Raw genomic sequence first — 23,739 nt, 5'->3', positions numbered from 1 at the left:
ATCTTTGATTACGTAAACATGTTTTCAACTCAACAGTTAATCATGGTCTCTGGTCATGTCAGCAGTTCAGCAGTTCAGGAATTCTTCACCTCCTTTGTAAATTTCCAGGTTTCCCAGGTTCCAATTTTCTTAGGATGGTGTCTTCAGTCTTTGTCAGATCCCAGTTATATACATTTAATTCAATTTCATTCAATCCACTCATCATACTTATCATAGAAATGCCATCCAACTGTCCAATAGAACAAAACTCCTTCTCTTTGTGTGGCTGATGCCTTCTGAGATAGGTTTAGGTGACAATTATGCTCTTGGCAACAGTGTTCTGATAGTGGCCATGTGGGTATATCAGTTTGAATGTTGGAGTATGACTCCGGAGACCTGGGTTTGATTCCTCACTTGTCCATGGAAACCACTGGATGATCTTGGGCAAGTGATGCACTCTCAGCCCCAGAACACCCAGGATTCCATAGCCTTGAGGCATGATGGTTAAAATGGCATTCATTCTAAAGTGTAGAAACAGCCCTAGAATTGTCAGAGACCCTTCTATCTCTCTGTTTACAATTCCCAGGATTTCATAGGTCACAGGCGTAGAGCTATCAAAGTTACCACAAAGCGCAATCTGTACTTTGTGCAATACGAATGAGATCTATGTGCATTACTGTTTGAGAACACAGCTCAAAGAACTCTCCTACTCACCATGAGAATTTCTGAATGTTATCATAAAAAGTAAAAACTCCAGCCTCTAGTTCACTGTACCAGCTGCGTATCTTCAGCTGGAAAGCCTGTTGCCCTCCTGCCCTGCTGAGTGTCTCCACATAGGCATTTGGTTGGGCACAATGAAACACAGCAGGTTGCGCGACTACATCCGCCTCTGTTCAGATTCAAGAGAACTCCACTTACACCCTTATTTCCTGCTACAGGGATCTCCAGCAGGAGTCCCAGGCTGCCTGCAGAGAGCTTTGGATTATTCCGTCTGGAGGGGAAGATTTAGCAGAAAGCAAATCAACAGCCTTCTATATATTTCAATGCAGCTTCACTTTGACTGAGAGATGGAAAATGAGATCCAGGTTTAGCTGCTTCAAATGAACTGGATACATTGAGGGAGGCTAGGAAGTGTGTAAAATATGACAGATATCTATCCAAATAAACTCCAGAGAACTCTAAGTGAGATCCTCCAACCTTTGTAATAGTATTCGTAATAACTTCCAGGTAAAGATGGGTCCACATTTGACTCCAAACTGGATGGAAGAGGCTGAGCAAATGAAGTAAAAAAAAATCCAGCGTGATGAGAAGCACAGGCTGAATTGCCATATGTCGTGGCTTTTAGTCTTCCTGTATGGCAAGGGGTTGGACTGGATGACCCTGGTGGTCTCTTCCACGTGTAGGATTATATGATTCTAGGTCAAGACTTGGGGAGATCTCGTCTTTTGAAAGAAATAGACATTCAAGTGGCACAGACCAGGAAGGGAAGTGGAAATAATGCATGGATAATTTGGAAACCATCCATCTATCCATCCTTATACTCAAGGGTGGTTCTTGATGGAGTTCAGTGAGACTGATGCTTCTGGCAGCAGACAAAAGCAGAGTGGCAAACAAGTTATTCCCTATCCTTCCCTAAATGGACACTTTCTGCTTTGGAAAGCAATCATCACCCTGCAAAGCTCTCTAGAGAAGGAAAAAGTGACTCCCATTGTTCGGTAGACCTACTGGATCCCCCCAGTGTTGCACCCAATGCTGAAAATCTGTCTTTCTCTGGCTCTCCTTCATACAGGATCATAGAACTGGAAGAGACCACAAGGGACATCCAGTTCAATCCTTTTCTACCATGTAGGAATACATAATCTAGCATTGCTGACAGATGGATTTGTGAACTAAAAGTATTATGAAATAATAAAGGTAAATGTTTCCCCTGATGTTAAGTCCAGTCGTATCCGACTCTGGGGGTTCATGCTCATCTCCATTTCTAAGCCGAAGAGCCGGCGTTGTCCATAGACACCTCCAAGGTCATGTGGCCAGCATGACTGCATGGAACGCCGTTACCTTCCCACCGGAGCGGTACCTATTGATCTACTTACATTTGCATATTTTTAAACTGCTAGGTTGGCAAAAGCTGGAGCTAACAGCGGGCACTCACTCCGCTCCCCGGATTTGAAGCTGGGACCTTTCGGTCTGCAAGTTCAGCAGCTCAGTGCTTTAACACACTGAGCCACCGGAGGCTCCAATAGTTCTCCATTACTCAGCTGCATTTCTGGCAGCTATTCTAGCTGAATGACGTTTCTGTTACCTTCCCGGTGGAGTGATACTTACTGATCTCATATTTGCATGTTTTCGAACTGCTACCCTGTTTCCCCGAAAATAAGACATCCCCGAAAAATAAGACCTAGTAGAAGTTTTGCTGCATTGCTAAATATAAGGCCTCCCCGAAAGTAAGACCTAGAAAAGTTTTTGTTTGGAAGCATGCCCAGTGCCTGCCAAACAGAACACCAGAGCATTCAGGATTGGTAAATGTACATACCAGTTGTACATGAGTTACTTTTATTGTTCTTTTGAAAACAAAATGAAACATACTTATTACAAAAACATTACTAACAGATGGCCATCCACTCTCTTCTTGAAAGCCTCCAGAGTGGAAAATCCCACCACACCCAGAGGCAGCGTATTTTAACTTCCTACCAATGCCAGTGCTGCAAAGAAGCCTCCAACACTGGCATATCAGTCCTATTATATCCTTTCAGGTGAGGCATGGAGCTTGGATGAGCCCTGAAACTGAACAAGAAATAGTCACTTTGGCTAGAGGAACTGCCCAGCCCCAGTACTATTTTCAGTCTTACAGAAATGGCAGAAGGCAATAGCAAGGTGTGTCCATGAAATGCTTAGCACTTGGTAAAATCAAAGTGTGTATTGCACTCCAGACCTGGAAACACCTATGACCACCAAACAAGAGTCCAGGAATATAAGCAAACAGGTTATTGTAAAAGCACATCAAAAGCAGACAAAAATGCAGAAATAAGGAAAAAAGATATATGATCCAAAAAGGTTCAGCAACAAGTGATAACTAAACAATAATCCAATTGTCTCATGCTGTTCCAGAGGTGACAAAATCCAGGAACTGTCAGAAATTGCAACTATAGCATAAGTCCACAAGCAAGAAGGTATAACTAGTAAAAACTTGGACAGGAATACATGATCAGGAACAAAGAAAACTTCCAGGATATTAAAATCCAAATCCAAGGCTTGACTTGAACCAAGAACAAGAGAACTCAGGCTTAGCTTCTCACTCTAACACAGTGTTGTCTGTGTTGGGAATCACCCTGGACTACTCAAGTCTAAATGTAGTTACATAGATGATAGAGTCAGATTGAGGGAATCCTTTCCCTGTTTCCAATGTATGCCCAGACAGGCTTTACTGTGTTTCACTCTATCCTGTTTATGTCATATCCCTTACTTTGAAGTTAGTAGAAATCTGAATCTTTAGGGACACTAACTTCTCATTGGTCAGAATGTCTTTTATGGCCCCAATAAACTGGATCATGAGGTTGGAACCATTTTGGTTCACTCTCTTCTCCTTTTGTTCTTCTAGCTAACAAGCAGCATCTCGTCATCTCTCCTGGCAAGATGTAACTATTTAGATGCTTGTTATTCTTCCTTTCTTATTTTTCCTTAGAAACCAGTCTAGAGTAGACTAGATAGCTCCCAAGCCTTTCTATCTACAATGGAGTTCTTTTTACCTGAATAAATACCTTTTTGAACTTTTATTGAGACTCTGCAGTCCATTGCAATCCTAAATGGTCAAAGGCTTCTCTTTGCTCACCCCGTGTAAGTAACTGTTGCATTTGAAAGCTTTTGCTTTTGCGTTTGCTACTCTGCTGATTTTTGGTGGAATCTCCCCCAGAGAGGGTTAAATTGAGTCTAACCGCTCAGAGATTACCACAACAGCCTGAACTGCCCTTAAAGTAAACAACTTGTTGTTTGATAGCCACCCATGAAAGCATTACGTCTCCCTTGAATTTTCTCCCCAACTTTCCCATGTAATCTCTCAGCCCGGAGTACTCTATTTTCAGCTCTGATTTGTAAATGAAGATTTTTGTTGATCTCTGTAGCTACAAGTGGCTTCTCCTGAGAACCCTCCTTATTGTTCATCTCTTCACTTGAATCCTTATCTACTATTGCTACTTCTGACTCCTTGGCCTGGCTTTGAGGTCCTGCACTTTCTGGGCCAGTTTTTTCACAGGGAGAACCATCATTTCCCAGACCTGAATTTCTCAGAGTTGAGAGTCCATCACTTTGTGCCACATGAAAGTCCACAATCCTCTCTAAATCCTCAGTTAAACCATCAGCCTCTGGCTGATCTACAACACTGTACTTTTTGGAAATATTGTTCTGGTCTGAATATTTTGAGCCATAGTTGGTTGGGTGCAGAACCCATGGACACAGAAGGACTAACAGCACTCAAAATTGCCATTTTAAAAAACCAGAAAGTAATCATCCTGTCATACCTTTCTGCATCTAAGTGACCAATGGAGCTTATAGTACTTTGTTCCCTCTGTGTGTGTCTTTGTGTATGCAACCAGGAGAGAATGAGGGAGAGATTGTCTCTGGAAACTTTGAAAATCTCCAGCTCTCTGTTAGCGAAGCAATTAATAATATCTCTATTGACCCAAAGTTGCCACCAATTAATTGGCTATGAGATTTTTGTTGTTGATGTTTAAATGGGTTAATTAGTTTGAATAAAAGTGCTTAGGAACTGGGGAGATGGGAGGCAGGTCTCAGAAGACATGGTCCCTGCTCTGTCTCACCGGGGAGGAAATACGGAATGAATGCATGTGCTAATTAGCTACCTTGCCCAATTTGCGATTCAAATTGTAAACTTTCCTAAGCGGGAAGAAGGAAGGCAGGAAAGAGTTGCCCTTTTGCATTTTGAGCTTTGAGGCTTTCCTTGCCATTTCGTGCTGAGAACTGAAGATGTCTTCAACTCTGCTCCATGAAAGAGCCAGTGATGCAGAAAGAAGAAGAGCCTTTCAGCACCAAAATCCTCATTCACCATCCCACTTTTTCCCCAACCCTGGAAATCAAGGCAGCTTTCAGAAGTGGAAATAGGTATAACTAAAAAGGATAGGCTGTTGATGGTCTTGTGTTACTCTGAACTACAGTGAATCTGTGCTAGGGTTTTATTGGCAAGATTTATTTCAAAATGATCAAAGGTTTAGAAGCCAAGCTCTATGAGAAGTGGCTCAATCTCTATTGCGGACACATTGCTGCAACACAATACTGAAGGTTTATCAGACCAGCCTTCATTCACCATCTTCCTAACCCTTAATGCTAATTTTGGAAAAATTATTTAGATTTTGAAAGATTTGTATTTGTATATATGCACATAATGAGATGTCTTGGGGATGGGGCTCCAATCTTAGCACAATATTCATTCATGTTATATGCGTAGCTGATAATTTTCTAAAACCATGGGTTATTCACCTAGACCTGCTTCTACACAGTGAACTATCTCCAGTTTTCAATCCGGCAAGCCAATCTGAAGGAGCTGTCTTAAGCTTAACCTAATCTGTTTGGAGTGGTTGCTGGTATGTATATCAAGGTTGACAAGCCAAAGCTATGGTCATAGGTTCACCTTCTTTTGTTGGTTAGATCTCCAAAGTGATTCAAGGCTGCATCCATAGAAGCATAGTGTTTAGATTGAAATAAGTCATAGTCCCAATCTCTTCTGCTTTGATCAGGCTTCACTTGGAATAACACTTTGCCCAGTTCAGGTACCATAATTCAAGAAGGATATGGTAAGCTGGAAGATGTCTAGAGAAGGGCAACCAGTATGGGCAAAACTTTGGAAACCAATCATGAACTCCCCTGGGGATGTTTAGCTTGGAGGAGAGAAGGTTGAGAGAAGGGGATATGAAAGCCATGTTAAAATAAGGGAAAAAGATGTCACACTGAAGAGTGGGAAAACATTTTTTCTTCTGCTCAAGAGAGTAGGACACTTTGGAGCCATGGAATCAAAGTGCAGAAAAAGAGATGCTGCCTATCTTTGTCATGAAAATATGATGTGCAGATAAATGTGGATTTGATATGTATGGGTATGAATGAACTAGATGAAAGGAATGAATGAATGAGAGCTAATAGTTTTGGACACCATTCTAAAAGATTAAGGCCTGCAATGACTAACTACCTGCTTGCTGAACTGTAATTAAAAGTTGCTGACCTGTGATAAGAACTGTGACAGTGATAAGACTGGGCTGTGGCGCAGCTGGTTAGTAGCCAGCAGCAATAAATCACTACTGGCCGAGAGGTCATTGGTTCTAAGCCTGGGTCGGGGTTAAGCTCCCGACCATTAATAGCCTAGCTTGCTGCCCACCTAAGCAGCTCGAAAATAGTTGCAGCTCTTAGAGAATCTAGGTACCGTTTAATGCAGGGAAGCTAATTTATGACACCATAAAACTGCCAGTGTGCAAAGAGCAATGAGGAAGTACTAACATCAAAAAGGACTCGGTGTCATAGTAGATGATAAAGTGGCAGCTCCCCCTGTGGCCGGAATTGAGCATACCCTCATGAAGCTGGAAGCTGAAAAATGTTAAATTGCCTCTATTGTCTGTCTATATGTTGTATGTCTCATAATGGCATTGAATGTTTGTCATGTATATCTGCATTGTAATCCACCCTGAGTCCCTTTCGGGGTGAAAAGAGCAGAATATAAATACTGTAAATAAACAAACAAACAAATAAATAAGAGAAATGTTTACATCTGTTTACATCTGTCAACATTTCCTGACTTGATGAACTTTTGGGGGAAAACAACGTGTTTACATTAATCAGAGACAATGGCTCTTTTAAGTTAAGGAAATTCCTTATGTTAAGAAGGAAGTCAACACAAGGCTGACGTTCTGGAGTCATTTTACGTTTCAGGGAGTCTGTTTCTGCTGTAGGGAAAACACAGATCTGATCCTTGGCATTGTTCTTAGGGAAATTACGCATTTTGGCGTTTTAGAAGCTTTGGTGTGTTGGCAGATTTGCAAGTGAGCAGTCTGGCCTAACAGGTGTTCTTCACGGCAGAAGAATGGAGAAATGGTGATGTATGCATGAGGATGAGCATTTACATGTTAATGTGAATGCTTAGTAAAGATGTAAACCCCCTTTGTTTGTTTGTTAGCCAATGTAACTGTAGGTTGTTTGTGGAATCCAATGTAGTTACATATAATCTGTATATCTGTATGTCTAATATCATTGTGTAAAAATGTTGATAGACCCTCTCACACTGAAAATTGCGATAAAAAGAACCTTTTAAAAAGTATTCAGGACAGCTTCCTGGTGATCAGAGGTATTCAATAGTTGAATGTGGCTCAGGCTGTGGCGCAGGCTGGAGGGCAGCTGCAATCAATCACTGCAATGAATCACTCTCACCAGGAGGTCATGGGTTCGAGGCCCGGCTCGGAGCCTATGTTTGTTTGTCTTTGTTCTATGTTAAAAGGCATTGAATGTTTGCCCATATGTGTAATGTGATCCGCCCTGAGTCCCCTTCGGGGTGAGAAGGGCGGAATATAAATGCTGTAAATAATAAATAAATAAATAAATCTGCTGCTTGTGAGTCCAGTAGTGCCTCCTTCTCTGAAGTTTTTTAAGCAGAGGCTGGATGGCCATCTGTCAGGAAGGCTCTGATGGTATCTTGATATGTTGCAGAATGAGGTTGCACTCAATGGGGTCTCTTCCAACTCTAGGATTCTATGATATGTGTTTTTAACAGAGTCTGATGGTCATCTGTTGGGAGGGTTTGGATTGTGTCCTCTTGCACGGCAGAATAGGGTTGGACTGGATGGCCTTTGGTGTCTCCTCCAACTGTATGAGACTATGATACTATGAGGTTTGCCATGGCTTCTCTCTGATACTTAGTGGGATTCCAGGGCTGAGTAAGGATTGAACTATGGATCGTTGGAGTCCCAGTCCAACACACAAACCTTTTTGCCATGCTGACTCTCCACACATCATTAAAACCTTGGTGAGTGCAAGCAAAAGGGAATGAATGAGAGAGACCCGTATGAACAGCAGACTGGTCTGAACGCGATCTGCCTCATCTTGCACTGAAGTTATAAGGTCACTGGACAGTGTCGGGCAAATCCCTGGGCATCCCCTGAATTTTTTAAACTTGGGTTAAACTGAACGAACCCAGTTAACCCAATTTATCCTGTGATACTTACCAGGAATGAAGAAATGTCATGGGGAATGCCAGAAGGAAGCTCAAGGTGAGTTATACTGCCCTTGGAGATAATGCAATGTCATCGGCGAAGGTATTAAAAGGACCTGAGTGGAAACACGTGCCGTCCTCTTCGTTTGGAAAACCATCATGTCTTGCAAACGGCAGGAAGCCACACACGGCTTCTCTCCCAAGACACATATTACTGCAGGTCACTGCTGCCATCAATGAGAAGACTATCTCGCTACATGTCAGTCGCTCATCTGGGAATCCCAGCTGAAAGTCCAAGAAGATGAACCAACCTTGTTGAAAAAGCTTAATGCAGCCTTCGGAGGGGCTGCCAGTGCCAAATGCCCCCTTTCTCTCCTTCCTCTGAGCAATTCCCACTCCAGCTGCAGAAGACAAGAAGAGGCTTTCTTTGTATTATATTGTTCTCTCTCTTCTTTTTCTTTTGCATCCACTGCTTCCTCTTACAAATCACACTTCCCAGTAATTCTCTACAGATGACTAAGAAAGCCTCCTTCCCTTTCATATCCGACTTCACAATGATCCAAAATAATTAAATTGGACTTAAGGTGCATCTGCATTGCAGTTATAGCTTTTTGATGCTACTAACTGTCCCATTGTCTTCTTTGATATTTAAAATAAGTGTATTCAAAGAAGATACAAAACAAATCACACCCAAGCGTTTTAGATATATAAAACTACCCAAACTACACAGCTAAATACAGTAGAGTCTCACTTATCCAAGACTCGCTTATCCAAGGTTCTGGATTATCCAAGGCATTTTTGTAGTCAATGTTTTCAATATATCGTGATATTTTGGTGCTAAATTCGTAAATACAGTAATTACAACATAACATTATTTATTTATTTATTTACAGTATTTATATTCCGCCCTTCTCACCCAAAGGGGACTCAGGGCGGATCACATTATACACACATAGGGCAAACATTCAATGACCATAAACACATCAAACAGAGACAGAGACAGATGCAGAGGCAATTTAACCTTCTCCTGAGGGGATGTTCGATTCTGGCCACAGGGGGGAGCAGCTGCTTCATCATCCACTCTGACGGCACTTCCTCATTCCAGGTCGTAAATTAGTTAAACTTGCCTCCCCACTTTTATAAGTGGTACCTTATTTCCTACTTGATAGATGCAACAATCTTTCAGGATGCTAGGTCAGCAGCGAGCAGGGGCTATTTTTAATTTTTAATTGATGGGTGCTCACCCCGCCACAGGCTGGCCTCGAACTCATGACCTCATGGTCAGAGTGATTTATTGCAGCAGGCTGCTCAACAGCCTGCGCCACAGCCCAGCCCCATTACTGCGTATTGAACTACTTTGTCTGTCAAATTTGTTGTATAACATGATGTTTTGGTGCTTAATTTGTAAAATCATAACTTAATTTGATGTTTAATGGGCTTTTCCTTAATCCCTCCTTATTATCCAAGATATTCGCTTATCCAAGGTTCTGCCGGCCCGTTTAGCTTGGATAAGTGAGATGCTACTGTACTACCCGCTCACCTATAGGTACACATACACTACTTCAGAAAGAGGGTTACAGTAGTTAGGGAGGGACCAATATTGAGAAAAAGAGAACATTTGCTTAGTCAAAGCAAGCTGATCTTGGAGGGAAAATAGTATTTAGGGTCCCTCTTGTGGGTCTATTGGGCACTGCAGGTGAATGTCTTCAGCCTTGCCCTGCTTATTCTAGGATAGATTTCAGTGGTTTGAGGCTTTTATGACTGTTGCACCAATGGGTTGCAGTGGCAGGCTAAAAAACCTCAGCCAGATGTGAGACTCCGCCGTGGGCACACAAAAGACTGGGCCACTTGGAAGGCGCTGAACAGACTGCGCTCTGGGACCATGAGATGCAAAGCTAACCTTAAAAAATGGGGCCACAAAGTGGAGTCCATGACATGAGAGTACGGAGAAGAGCAAACCACAGACCACCTTTTACAATGCGGCCTGAGCCCTGCCAAATGCACAATGGAAGATCTTCTTAGAGCAACACCAGATGCACTCCCAGTGGTCAGCTACTGGTCAAAGGACTTTTAGTATAATGCCAAGTTTTTAAAAAACTAAAACCCCTTCCATCCACTAGTCAGCATGGCAGATGGAGGTTTGGGGCCATTCAGTCCAACAAACCACCATTCCTATGCACTGCTTTGCTGTGAGATTTTTTAGCTGTATGACCATGTTCCATAGCATTCTCTCTTAACGTTTTGCTTGCATCTATGGCTAATGGCATCTTTAGAGGTTCTTTTGGCATAAAGATTATGTATGTATATATTTAGGCTAAAGAACTGGGCATGTTTAGCCTGCAGAAGAGAAGGCTGAGAGGAGACATGATAGCCATGTACAAATATGTGAGGGGAAGCCATAGGGAGGAGGGAGCAAGCTTGTTTTCTGCTGCCCTGCAGACTAGGACACGGAACAATGGCTTCAAACTACAGGAAAGGAGATTCCACCTGAACATCAGGAAGAACTTCCTCACTGTGAGGGCTGTTCAGCAGTGGAACTCTCTTCCCCGGACTGTGATGGAGGCTCCTTCTTTGGAGGCTTTTAAACAGAGGCTGGATGGCCATCTGTCGGGGGTGCTTTGAATGCGATTTCCTGCTTCTTGGCAGGGGGTTGGACTAGATGGCCCATGAGTTCTCTTCCAACTCTACTATTCTATGATTCTATGATTTATTTATTTATTAGCGACATTTATATCCCACCCTTCTCACCCCGAAGGGGACTCAGGGTGGCTTACAAATTATATATACATATAATATATGATATTAGTAGTATAGCATAATATAAGCACTATATGAGCATTATATGGAGCCTCCAGTGGCTCAGTGTGTTAAAGTGCTGAGCTGCTGAACTTGCAGACTGAAAGGTCCCAGGTTCAAGCCCGGGGAGCGGAGTGAGCGCCCGCTGTTAGCTCCAGCTTCTGCCAACCTAGCAGTTTAAAAACATGCAAATGTGAGTAGATCAATAGGTACCGCTCCGGCGGGAAGGTAACGGTGTTCCATGCAGTCATGCTGGCCACATGACCTTGGAGGTGTCTACGGACAACGCCTGCTCTTCGGCTTAGAAATGGAGATGAGCACCAACCCCCAGAGTCGGACACAACTAGAATTAACGTCAGGGGAAACCTTTACCTTTTTACTATATGACTATAATAATATTGCAATATTATTAGTAATATTGCATGTAATATAAATATACAATTATAATAGTGTATTATTATTATTACACTGTATTACATCATAATATTATTATCAATATTATATGTATATACAATATATTATAATATTAGTATAGTATAATATGAGTATTATATATTATTATATTGTTAAATTGATACAGGAGACATGGTGGAAAGATGTCTTCCTAGCCCCGCCTTCTTCATTCTGGTCCAGAATGAAAAAGATGGCCTGTCTGTTTTTCCTTGGAGGCATCCTCTGTTTGAGAGGTGTTAATTGCATTTGATTGTTTGCTGTCTGGAGTTCTCCTGTTTCTGAGTGGTGGTCTTTATTTATTGTCTTGATTCTGGTGTTTTTTTAATACTGGTTACCACCCACCCTGGACATTATATAGATGTACAGTAGAGTCTCACTTATCCACCACTCGCTTATCCAACGTTCTGGATTATCCAACGCATTTTTGTAGTCAATGTTTTCAATACATCATGATATTTTGGTGCTAAATTCGTAAATACATTAATTATTACATACCATTACTGTGTATTGAACTACTTTTTCTGTCAAATTTGTTGTCTAACATGATGTTTTGGTGCTTAATTTGTAAAATCATAACCTAATTTGATGTTTAATAGGCTTTTCCTTGATCCCTCCTTATTATCCAACATATTCGCTTATCCAACATTCTGCCGGCCCATTTATGTTGGATAGGTGAGACTCTACTGTATTTACACTTTACTTGCCTCACTTCCAGCAGACGTCTGAAGATGCCATTAGCCACAGAGACAGGTGAAACGTCAGGAAAGAATGCTGCTGCCACATGACCATACTGTCCATGCAACCCAATGATTCTAGCCTTCAATAATACATTCCTATGCACTGCCACACACCCTTCTCTGCATTGTGCCTGTTGCCAAAAGCCATACTAAACAAACTCCACTGAGCATTAAATGAAATTGGTACTCATTAGCTCAAAAGGCGTTTCTTTTCCCCCTCTTCCACATCATAACAACACAGCAGAGAGTGAATTAATGATGTCAAAATCCGGCTTGGCTCAATTTCCTGTTGTGACTTCCCATTTGTCTTTTCTGGGGTGGACCCGGATGGCAAGCCGACGATGGAAAGGCCTTCAACGGAACTGTTGGATAATATAGCTGGCTGGTTTTATGAGTCGCATCACGAGATGCAATAATCGAGCGGTCTGCCTTTAAGGGGCTCCAGGACTTGGGGGCTTCAGAGCTGCACCAGCGGCCTCTCCAATGACTCTCAATGGCTCGCTCTGGGGTCTCTTTCTCATTCTGGCAAATCCGTTTGCAAACAGAGCTACAGGTGAGTACGAGCCGGAGATTACAACAGGAATGTCTTAAAATTAAATCAGTGGGGCTTGCAATAAAACAGTCAAGGATCCAGATAAACAATCACACAATTTTCTGGAACATGCGGCCTTCTTTGCTACTTCCTTCTCCATCCGTTGATATTTTGGGCTGCTGATATGAGGATGGCTTCATTTCCCCCACTGCCTTAAGATTTAATCATAGAATCATTTCCGACTTATGGTGACCCTTAAACAAGTCTATCATGGGGTTTTCTTGACAAGATTTTTTCAGAGTGGGTTTGCCTTTGCCTCCCTCTGAGGCTGAGAAAGTGTGACTTGCCAAAGGATTTAATGGCTGAGCGAAGATCCAAACCCTGGTCTTTCAAGCCATAGTCCAACATTCAAATCACTGCAATCTTAGAATGATAGAATCATAGAGTTAGAAGAGATCCCAAAGGTCATCTAGTTCAACCCCATCCTGCCAGGCAATAAGACACAACCCAAGCCCTCTCAACAGATGACCATCCAGCCTGTTTAAAAACCTTCTAGAAGGAGAGTCCATCACACTCTAAGGCAGCATATTCCACTGTCTAACAGCTCTGACTGTCTTCTTTCACACTGAGAACTTTATGCAAACCACTTCTGTCTCAAGGAGTCCTGTTTTAGCTGTAAAATGATCCTCTAATTTGGGGCAAATATCAGCTGTGCCGGGCTGTGGCGCAGCTGGCTAGTAACCAGCTGCAAAAAATCACTACTGACCGAGAGGTCATGAGTTCGAAGCCCAGGTCGGGTTAAGCCCCCGACCATTAAATAGCCTGGCTTGCTGTTGACCTATGCAGCCCCCAAAGACAGTTGCACCTGTCAAGTAGGGAAATTTAGATACGCTTTATGCAGGAGGATAATTTAACTAATTTACAACATCATTAAAAAACTGCCAGCAAAACATGAGGAAAGGAATGAGGAAGTACAGCCACTAGTGGACAGTGAGGCAACAGCTCCCCCTGTGGCCGGAATCGTGAAGCTGGAAAAAAAAAGATAAATGCCTCTGTGTCTGTCTATATATGTTATTTGTCTGTTGCCATTGAATGTTTGCCATATATGTGTTCATTGTAATCCACCCTGAGTCCCCTTTGGGATGAGAAGGGCGGAATATAAATACTGTAAATAAATAAATAAATAAATAGGAATGACTTTTTTTTAGTAGCCATCTCATACCGTTTGTTTTGTTGGGGTTTGTGATTGGCATGAGGAAAATGGCATGAAATAGTATGGAGACATGTGCTGTGGCCTTTATAGGGTGGCATTTAGCCGATGATGGAAGGGGCTCAATGTTGCCACCTTTATTATTGGTATTCTGTATTGCAGTTATGAATTTGTTATTGGGGGGGGGGGGGGGCGTAAGTGGAAGGAAATGGACCTGGACATGCCACATAAATCTGAGATTGGTCCAAAATAGCATTATTTTTGACCTGAGGATCGCTAGACTGCCTGCTTCTGTCCCGGTGCTAGGGTGAGATAAGAGTCCAGACTGTCCAGTCAGGCCAAACCTGGTTCAGCTCCACTGAATGGCCATCCTTACCTTTGGTGTGGTCTGTTGCTGTGGCAGCTATCCACAGAGTTATCAATCCTCCTCCTCCTTTTGCCAGGTTGTGTCGATGGCTATAGGATTTTCAGAGGTCTGTGTTCAACTGGCACATTGACAGACAGCTCCATACCTTGTTTCCTGTGTCACAGAACACTGGGAACAGAGGATGGCATCACTGATTATGTGGACAATGAAATTTGAATTGTTCCCATCTGTCCACATCAACTGTGGATCTGCTTAGGTGCTTTGGAGAAGCTTTGGTGCATTCCCTGACTTCTATTAATGCAGGGTAAAACCAGTTAGTGATTTTACCTGGTATTACAAACTGGAAGTCCATGGATGTCGGTTGGATTTCTAGTCCAGTTCGGGATTTTGGCTGGCCTATAGAAGCCCCTAGAGAGTGTTAAGGATCCATATCTGCTCTGTATTAAGTTGGTCTACATGATCATAAACTCAGAAGGATGATTTTGATTGTAAATGTTTCCCTCAAGCCCACTATTTAATACCCAGCAGTTTTATAGATAGAAGGAAGTCTGTTTATCTGCTGACTGGGGCACAAGGAGGAGAATATTTCCAGTTTCTTCTCACCACTGAGTGAGGTTGCATCAAGGAATTGTGATAGGGATCCTGCTTCTGATTGTCACAGCCCTCACAAGCCCACTGCAACTGCCAGCAACTGCATGGAGAAAAGAAAGTCTGTTCAGTTACCAACTGGAACATATGGATAGATATTTTAAGCTCTCTCTCATCACTGAACAAGGCTACAGCAAGGAATTATGATAGGGATCCTGCTTCTGATTGTCACAGCCTCACAAGCCCACCCATGGAGAAAAGGAATTCTGTTCACTTGCTAATTGGAGCAAATTCCCAGCCCTCTCCCACCTGCAGCAAGGAATCATTACAGGGATCCTGCTTCTGATTATGACAGTCTCACAAGCCCATCTTAAAAGCCAGCATCATATCAAGATAAAGAGCCCTATTCAGCTGCTGACTGGGGAACAAGGATGATGGCATTTACAGCCCTCTCTCACCAGCCATTGAGGCTGCAACAAGGAATTGTGATGGGGTCCTGATTCTGATTGTCATGTAACTCACAAGCCCACCTTAACAGCTATCAGCCACATGGAGAAAAGGAAGTCTGTTAAGTTGCCAATTGGGGCACAAGGAAGGACATTTCCAGCTCTCTCTCACAAGTGAATGTGGCTGCACAAGGAATTATGATAGGGATCCTGCTTCTGATTGCAACAGTCCTCACAAGCCCATCTTAAAAGTCAGCACTCATATCAAAACAAAGAACTTATCCAGCTGCTGACTGGAATACAAGGAAGATGGCATTTCCAGTCCTCTCTCACCAGCCACTGAGACTGCAAAAAGGAATTATGATAGGGATCCTACTTCCGATTGTCACAGCCTCACAAGCCCACCTTAACAGCTGACCCATGGAGGAGTTCCATTGTCAATTGGCACAAATAGGAGGACATTTCCAGTCCCCTTCCACAAGTGAATGAGACTGCACAAGGAATTATATAGGGATCCTGCTTCTGATTGCAACAGTCCTCATAAGCCCACCTTAAAATCCAGCAGTGATATTAAGACAAGGAGCTCTATTCAGCTTCTGACTGGGGCACAAGGAAGATGGCATTTCCAGTCTTTTCTCACCAGCCATTGGGACTGCATCAAGACATTCTGCTAGGGTTACAAGATTCACAAGTCCACCTTAACAGCCAGCAGCCACATCAAGCAAAAGTGGTCTATCCAACTGTCTACTGGGGAACAATGAAGATGACATTTTCCATCACCTTCCCATTAGCGAGCAACTCCTGCAGTCCCAAAAAGTCATCTTGCAAGCTTTGTTAGTACTCATCATTAAGTCACTGTGAAGTGTTTTGAAGTCCTACTGACTTCAGTGGGAGATCAGTGAAATACGGAAATAAGAAGAAAAAATTGTGACACCATAAACTTTAAAGACTGACACATTTGTGTTGTTAAAGACTACTGCGGTTCGAAATTAGCACTTTTATGTTCTGAAAACTAGCACATTCAAGACTTGTGCAACTGATACACAGAGGTATGAGACATCAAAAGCCGTGATGGAAAATGTTGAGGAAATGCTTCAATTAATAGTTAAAGACACAAGAAAAAAGTGAGTTAAATGATATGTCAGCTATAGCTAGGCAGGCAGGCAGGTTTCTTTGCAAGAAGGGCTTGAAGTTGAAGAGAGAAAGCTGGTTTCACACATGCGCTATTTCATAACTTGACATTTTATTTGCTTGTTTGTTTAATATTTTGCCTTTTTCCAAGCACGCAACTCAAGGCAATGTATGGCATTTAAAAAACACAATACAATTAAAAACTACAATAATTAGAATATAATTAAATTGAATTTAAAGTTTGGGTCCCCACGTTATGTATTCACCAATAGTATTGTTTAGCAGTCTTTGCACCTTTTGAGGGTCACAAGGATAGAAAACACTTGTGTGGTTCTGCCTATTATGTCTATTATGTTGTTGTTGTGTGCCTCTGAGTTGTTTTTGTCCTATGGTGAGTGACCCTACCAAGATTTTGCCATAGCAGCTTTGCCTTTGCCTTCTTCTAAGGCTGAGAGAAGATTTCACAGCTGAGCACAGATTTGAATCTTGGTCTCCAGAGTTATAGGCTGCCATGGTTCAATGCTACCAAATCTTGTGATTTGTAGTTTGGTCATGCACTAGCACCTTTGGGCGGAGACGGCCAAAGACCTTGTAAAACTGCACTTCCCATGATTACATAGCATTGAGCATGACAGTTAAAGTGGAGTCAAATTGCATTAATCTTACAGTGCAGATGCACCCAAGCCAATACACCTGGGTGGCCCACCCTGATCTAGAGTGTTTTTGAAGTGCACATGATTAATACTCATTAATGTGCATGGTTATGGGTCTTGGGGTTAAGCATCCATAATAATCCATCACTGTCTGCCTTGCGTTTTCCTCTCCCACATATGTTCCCCTCACATGCTCTGTGCGCTTACTAACAACTTGCGATAGGCAGAGAAGTATGCAACCAATTTGCAAGTCATTTTCATCATCCTTTAAACGAGGGCAAAGTTCCTTGTTTGATGCATAGAGAACACCACCAGCTCCGACACGTGCGCCGCCCCCTTCTTTCTTCCGAGGAGGAAGAAGCAACACACGCAGGAGTAGCTGGAGACGTGGGGAAAGAAGCTGCTTTGCTCAAAGCGGGAACACTCGATGCGAAAAATAAGAAGCAGATAAAATACTTGGGAAGCCTAGATTCCCATTTGGTGAATTGTGTAGGTGTAACTGTGCTGTAGTGTAGGCAGGAACAAAGTCTAGGAGTGCAGAGGCGGAAGGCAAGGGAGAAACTGGCTGCTCAGAGGTGGGGGATTCGGAGTCAAAATCCAAAATCTCAGGCAGGGAGTGTGTAGGGTTTCACACATGCAGCTCTTGCATTCTCTCCTGGCAATCTGCACCCTTGGGAATAGGAAGGCTGAAGTGAGAAAGCAACTGTTTCTTATCTTGCAATTCTTCAGAGAGACAGAGAGAGATAAAGGAAGAGGAATGAAATCACGGAGACATAGAACTGGGCAGAAAGCAGAGAACAGTCTCCAAACATAAACCACCTTGCTTCTTCCTTCTCTTCCTTCCTATCTTCAACTTGAAGAAAAGCAACCAGTGGGGCGGTACAAGGTTTTGCCCTGGGCCCAATGCTATTCAAGATCTTGGGCAACAGAAAAGAAGACATGCTTATCAAATTTGCAAATGACTCCAAATTGAAAAGGAGAGCTAAGATCCCAGAAGATAGGGTCAGGATCCAAAAGGACCTTCACAGGCTAGAGAGCTGAGCCAAAACTAGCAAAAATGAATGTCAAAAGGGAGATACGTAAGGTACTTTATCTAGGCAGAAAAAATGAAATTTGAAGATACAGGATGGGTAATGCCTGACTAGAAAACAGTCCGTGTGAAAGGGATCTAAGAGTCATGTGGAAAAATGCTCTATCCTACACTTGAACATAACCTAATGTGATGAACACAGTGGATTACCAGATTTTAAGTGTAGGACTTGACGGAATTTAGTAAATGTGATGAAGTGGGTAGCGGACCACAAGCTCAGCATGAGGCAAAAGTGTGATGCAGCAGCTAAAAAGGCCAATGCGATTCTAGGCTACATCAATATGAGTATAGTGCTTAGATCAAGGGACGTCATAGCTCCACTCTGTTCTCATCTGGTCAGACCTCATCTAGAATATCGCTATGTCCAATTCTGGACAGCACCATTCAAGAAGGATTAATAAGGCGACCAACGAAAGGCAGCCAAAATGATCAAAGAGTCATGAATCCCTATGAGGATTATACATTTAGCTTGGAAAACAGAGGGTTGTGTGGAGACACGAGAGTTATTTTTTTAAACACTTAAAAGGATATCAATTTGAAAAGGCAAGATTCCACTTAAACATTAGGAGGGAAAAAATCCTGATGGTAAGAGCTGTGCAACAGTGGAATCTGCTGCCTTGGAGTCCAATGGAGTCTCCTTCTCTGGCAGTTTCAATGCAGAAACTTGATGATCATCTGTTTGGAGTGCTTTGATTGTGCTTTCTCTGCATGGTAGAAGGGGGTTGGTGTCATAGACAGAACGCCAGCAAGTAAAACAAAACTCAGTTTATTGAGGTTACAGAACTAAAAACGCCCGTAGGAAACAAAGAACAGGGCAAACACTTGACTTCAGTGTGATAAATAACAAAAAACAGCTCAGTTTGAGCTTAAACGGTTCAAAGGAATAAACCGGGTTAAACAGAAGTATAATCCGGATTAAATCAAAGTGCTTACTTCAGCCTGGCAAACAATGCAAACAAAAGAGGATCAACAGGAGTCAGAATGTAAACAACAGACTGGTGGCAGATTCCTCTCTGCTACTCAGAAACAGCAGGGGAATAAACCAGGCTTGTTTATCCCTTCCTGCAGCGGACGAAAGCGTGGTCGTAGTCAAGATTCAGTTTGAGGTTCAGCGGCCAACGAAATCCAGGTCCAAGCACAGCGGTCAGGGTAACGGCAGTCAGCAGGGTCCCAATCCGGTCCAGAGGTCCATAGCCAAGCGTAGTCGTCCAGAAATCCAAGGGTCTCACCGATAGCCAGCAGAAGGGATAATCCGGAATCGAAGTCAATCAGTCCAGCGTCAATCCAGTAAGTAGGTATTGCCCGTCAAAAAGACGACGGAGGTCAAAGCTATTGAGATTAAACACAAGTTGCACAGAGAAAAACCCCGCACAGTTCCTCCCGCCGTCGATGCCCAGTGTCTTTGGTAAACTTACGTATCCAGCAACGAATCACACCCGTCTTCAGGAAGTTCCCCAACAAGAGCCCAAGCGTCCGTCCAGATTACCTTGCCCAACGCAATTAGACATTGATCCCAAACCCCATTTTATCCCAGTTCAAGCTCATCATCGCTGTCAGCTACCATCCCAATTCCAGACGCCCCAACATCATCATCCTCATCAGAGCTTAAGCACCTTTGACTACGCCCCACAGCATCCCCAGCTGTGGATCCCGCTCCATCCCTCCAGCCAGTCCATGGGTCTGATCCTGCAACCCGCCACTCACCTCCCATACTTTCATTGCCTGTTTTCCCAACACCCAAATCCTCCCTCACGCGAGTCCATTCCATGTCATCCTCCTCCGAGCTGGCCATCTCTTCCTCCAAACCCTGAGAAAAACCCTCAAATGATTCCTCATCTGTCGGGTCTGTAAACAAATCCCGGAGCCGTTTTCTTTCACGCTCCTCGAAAGAGTCTGACTCTCGAGGAGTCTTATGACTCCTTCTTCTATTATCGGAGCCCGAAGGCTCAACCATAACACTTAGACTGAATGATATTATTCTATCATTCTTCCAGCTGTTTAACATCTGTAGCAATGTTTGCATTAGAATCATATAATCATAGAATAATAGAGTTGGAAGAAACCACATGGGCCATCTAGTCCAACCCCCTGCCATGCCGTGTGGATTTACAGTTATCTCTCCACATTTATTGTTCTGCATTTGCTTGTGTTAAGAACACAAGACCCTTAAGTAAAAGTAAAGGTTTCCCCTTAACATTAAGTCTAGTTGTGCCCGACTCTGAGGGTGGTGCTCATTTCCTTTTCTAAGCCGAAGAGCCGGCGTTGTCTGAAGACGCTTCCAAGGCCATGTGGCACAAGACCCTTATAACCACAAATTAAAAATGTTTTTGTATTTGAGTAAACACCTCACTAGGAATCTCTAGCCTTCCACTGTGACTCCATGGCAAACTTTTGCCAGAAGTTTACCATAGATTTGTGTCAGAGCGCAGCGGAAGTGTGCTGGACCCATAACCACTGTCAGAGCGCGCGGTTTGGATAAACACACATGCAGCGGAAGATCAACGAAGAATCACTGGCACCAATAAAGAGGCTGTAACCTGTTTGGCTATCTACAAAAAGTTTACTAACAAACGGAAACTCTCAAGACGATATATACAGACAGAGTGCAAAGAAGTAGAGAGCAGAGAGCAGAACAGATAACACAGAGAGCTATTTATAACCACCTCTGCTGTCTGATGCAATACACAGTTAACTCTTTACACATAGTGGACAGCAGACAGGGCATGATGCAATCTCCAGCTCACATTGCAACATTATAACTCAATTACATTTAAACAACTCTATATACAATCATTCCCACTTCAACAATTTGCACTGCAAATGCACAGAGAAGGTCATCTAACAGAACTCAGTGGTCCACTTTTGGCAGGGGTTGACCCTAGAGTCCTAGAGATTCCCAGAAAGAAGTATTAAGGAAATCCATAAATAATCAAGCCTTCAAAAGTGAAACTTGCTTATGTAGAGGTCTGGCTGTAAGTGTGTTGTAGGGCAGGAGGCAAAGGGCTGGGGTAGTAAGCAGATGGAAAGGAAGGCAGGCATTGGAGATCTCTGAGCTTTGGGGTGAAATTCTACATCACATATGGGAAGTGAACCCCTTTGTATGCATAACTTTGCACTTCTCTCTCCATCTCCAGAAACCATAATATTGCAAGAAGAGGTAATTCCATTGCAATTCTCCAGAGAGGAAGGAGCACTGCTGTGAAAAAGTAGAAGGGCCAACGCTTCTTCTAGCTTCTCGGGGGATGGCAGAATCTCTTTCCTTTCAGCACTCTACTCAGAGAAGGAGTTGGTTCACTTTTTGTAAAAGTTAAGGTGCATTATTTACATTGACCCCTGCATAAGTCAACCTAGGTTTTTAACAAAATCCTTAGACTTAGACACAAGGATAGAGTGGTATGCCCCTGTGTATCAGTTGCTAGAAACATGAATGAATGGCTCCGATCCAACTCCTGGCCCCTCACTTTTGGACCAAAACACAAAACTTTGGTGCTATCCAATAAGGTTCTTTTTATCTTGTTATGTTGGAATTTATTTGTGCATGAAGCAGAAGAAAAGAACCTGGACATGAAAAAGACATGAAAGGATGTTGTGTTGTGAGAAGAGAGTGGTGGAAACAAATTGAGGTTTTGATTCCTCTGTGGTTGTACGTTTGACTCGAGACATCCTTTTGGGTGAGTTTTTGCTTCAACTAAATCTCCCATCATGCAATAGAAGACAAAGGGAGAGCATAGGAAAAAAAGTATGTTGTTGAATCATAAAAACACACATCCGAACACGCCATTCTTTTGAACTGTCAGAAGAGCCAGACAATAGCTCAAGGAAAAGAACAGGCTTCATCCCCGCGTGGCGTAAAAGTCTCAGACATTCAACATTTAACTTTGCAAGTTCCTGGTCTCTGCCCCAAGGCTGCTTATGGGGGATATCTCCAACACAAGATTCTTCTCACATCTAATGAATACCTGAAGGTGTTCAAAAGGACACATATAATGTAGTGAGAAAAGCACCAGAGAAGAATAATATATCAAGAACTTTCCTGAATAAGGCTTGAAGATCCAACTAGCACAGAATTCCTCTAGCAGGAAGCCATGGCAACACATTAGCCAGATGTCTTCTCCTGCTGTTGATCCTCACTTTTATGGTGCTGATTTCATTGAACCATCACATCTTACTGTGGGAAGGAACCCCAAAGCCCATCTAATCCCACCCTGAATCTCTGCAGGAACACACAACTAAATCACTTCTAAAAGATGCCCATCCAATATCTGTTTAAAATCCTTCAAAACAAAGGAGATTTCCCTACCTTCCAAGGCGGTCTGTTCCACTGTTGAACAGCTCTTATAGCAACATTGTTCTTGAGATAGAATATCTTTTCTTGTCATTTCAATCCGCAGTTTCATGTTCTAGTCTCTGGAGCAGCAGAAAACAAGGCCATCCCATCTTTTCACATGACATCCTTACAGATTTTTAAAGATAGCTATTGTACCACCTCTGAGTGTTCTTCATGCTAAATATATCCGGATCACTAAGCTATTCCTCATACGGCTTGGTTTCTAGATCTTTGACTATTTTATTCTCTCTCTTCCATCTTTTTGTAGGATTCTTGATCTTTGATGCCCAGAGTTGAATATCATATTCAAAATAAGATCGGCCAAAGCTGAATAGGGTTGTACTACTGTATTAATAGGATACTATAGTCCTATTAATGTAGCCTAGAATCACATCAGCTTTTTGGGCTACAACATCACATTGTAGATTCGTGTTTAGCTTAAAATTCATAGCTTCTTAGAACTGGAAGGGATGCAGTTTGGTATAAATACAAACACAGACTTTTTTCCTAAGATAATATTAGCTACTTCATCACAAAATGTCTTTTTCAGGAAAGAATGGGCAAAAATTGGAGCTAGTTGTTTTATGATGACCTTTTACATTTCAAACAAGACAGCTCGGAGTTTCAATCAAGAGAGATACTACTTAAGGAAGACAAAGATCTCAACTGGTTTGCCCGTATGCAACTTAAGGATGGATTTAATCAATATAAGAGAGATCTCGGCTGTAAAGGCTAAAGAAAATGTGTGTAGAATTGTGTAAAAACAATGGCCGTGTAAACAAAACAGTGTAGCAAAATAGTTCGAAACTAGAGACAGAAGATGAATTTGTAAAAGAATAAATGATAGAGTTGTGCCCAAGTTTAGATGGCTAACAACCAAATAAGTTGTTGAAAATATCTCAGAAAGTTTCAAACCAATGTTCGGATGTAAAGATCAAGATAAAGCCAGCTGGAATGAGGTATCCTTGCTCATTCCATCCCAATTAGTTCCTAACAGTGAAAGTAAGCATAAGAAAAATCAACTGTGTCTTTAAAGAAAACATAATTCCTTTAGGGCAGTGGTTAATACAGTTCCTTATGTTTGTAGTGAACCCCCAACCATAAAATTATTTCTGTTGCTACTCCATAATTGTAATTTTGCTACTGTTATGAATGGTATGAATGGTTGCCAGGTTTGAATCCAGGGAGTGGGGTGAGCTCCCGCTGTTGGCCCCAACTTCTGCCAACCTA

At 42.5% G+C, this 23,739-nt stretch overlaps 2 protein-coding genes across 5 annotated transcripts in view; one reads left to right on the top strand and one right to left on the bottom strand.

Moving 5' to 3' along the window:
- LOC100555627 (signal-regulatory protein beta-2) overlaps window positions 1-8,636 on the bottom strand; it is a 36,653-nt gene extending 28,017 nt beyond the window's left edge. The window contains exon 1 of the mRNA XM_062979103.1: window positions 8,193-8,636. The gene's annotated coding sequence lies outside the window, so the exon portion shown is untranslated. The remainder of the gene's footprint in view (window positions 1-8,192) is intronic.
- A 3,304-nt stretch (window positions 8,637-11,940) lies between these two features.
- The window catches only part of LOC103280815 (tyrosine-protein phosphatase non-receptor type substrate 1), a 33,932-nt gene continuing 22,133 nt past the window's right edge, over window positions 11,941-23,739 (top strand). For all 4 annotated transcript variants that reach the window (XM_008120954.3, XM_008120952.3, XM_008120957.3 and 1 more), the window contains exon 1: window positions 11,941-12,718. In XM_008120954.3, the coding sequence (XP_008119161.2) occupies window positions 12,649-12,718 (70 nt within the window). In that variant the 5' untranslated portion in view covers window positions 11,941-12,648. The remainder of the gene's footprint in view (window positions 12,719-23,739) is intronic.

Source organism: Anolis carolinensis, chromosome 4 (genome assembly GCF_035594765.1).
Source record: "Anolis carolinensis isolate JA03-04 chromosome 4, rAnoCar3.1.pri, whole genome shotgun sequence".
NCBI lineage: Eukaryota > Metazoa > Chordata > Lepidosauria > Squamata > Dactyloidae > Anolis > Anolis carolinensis.
This window is presented reverse-complemented; position numbering and strand designations above follow the sequence as displayed.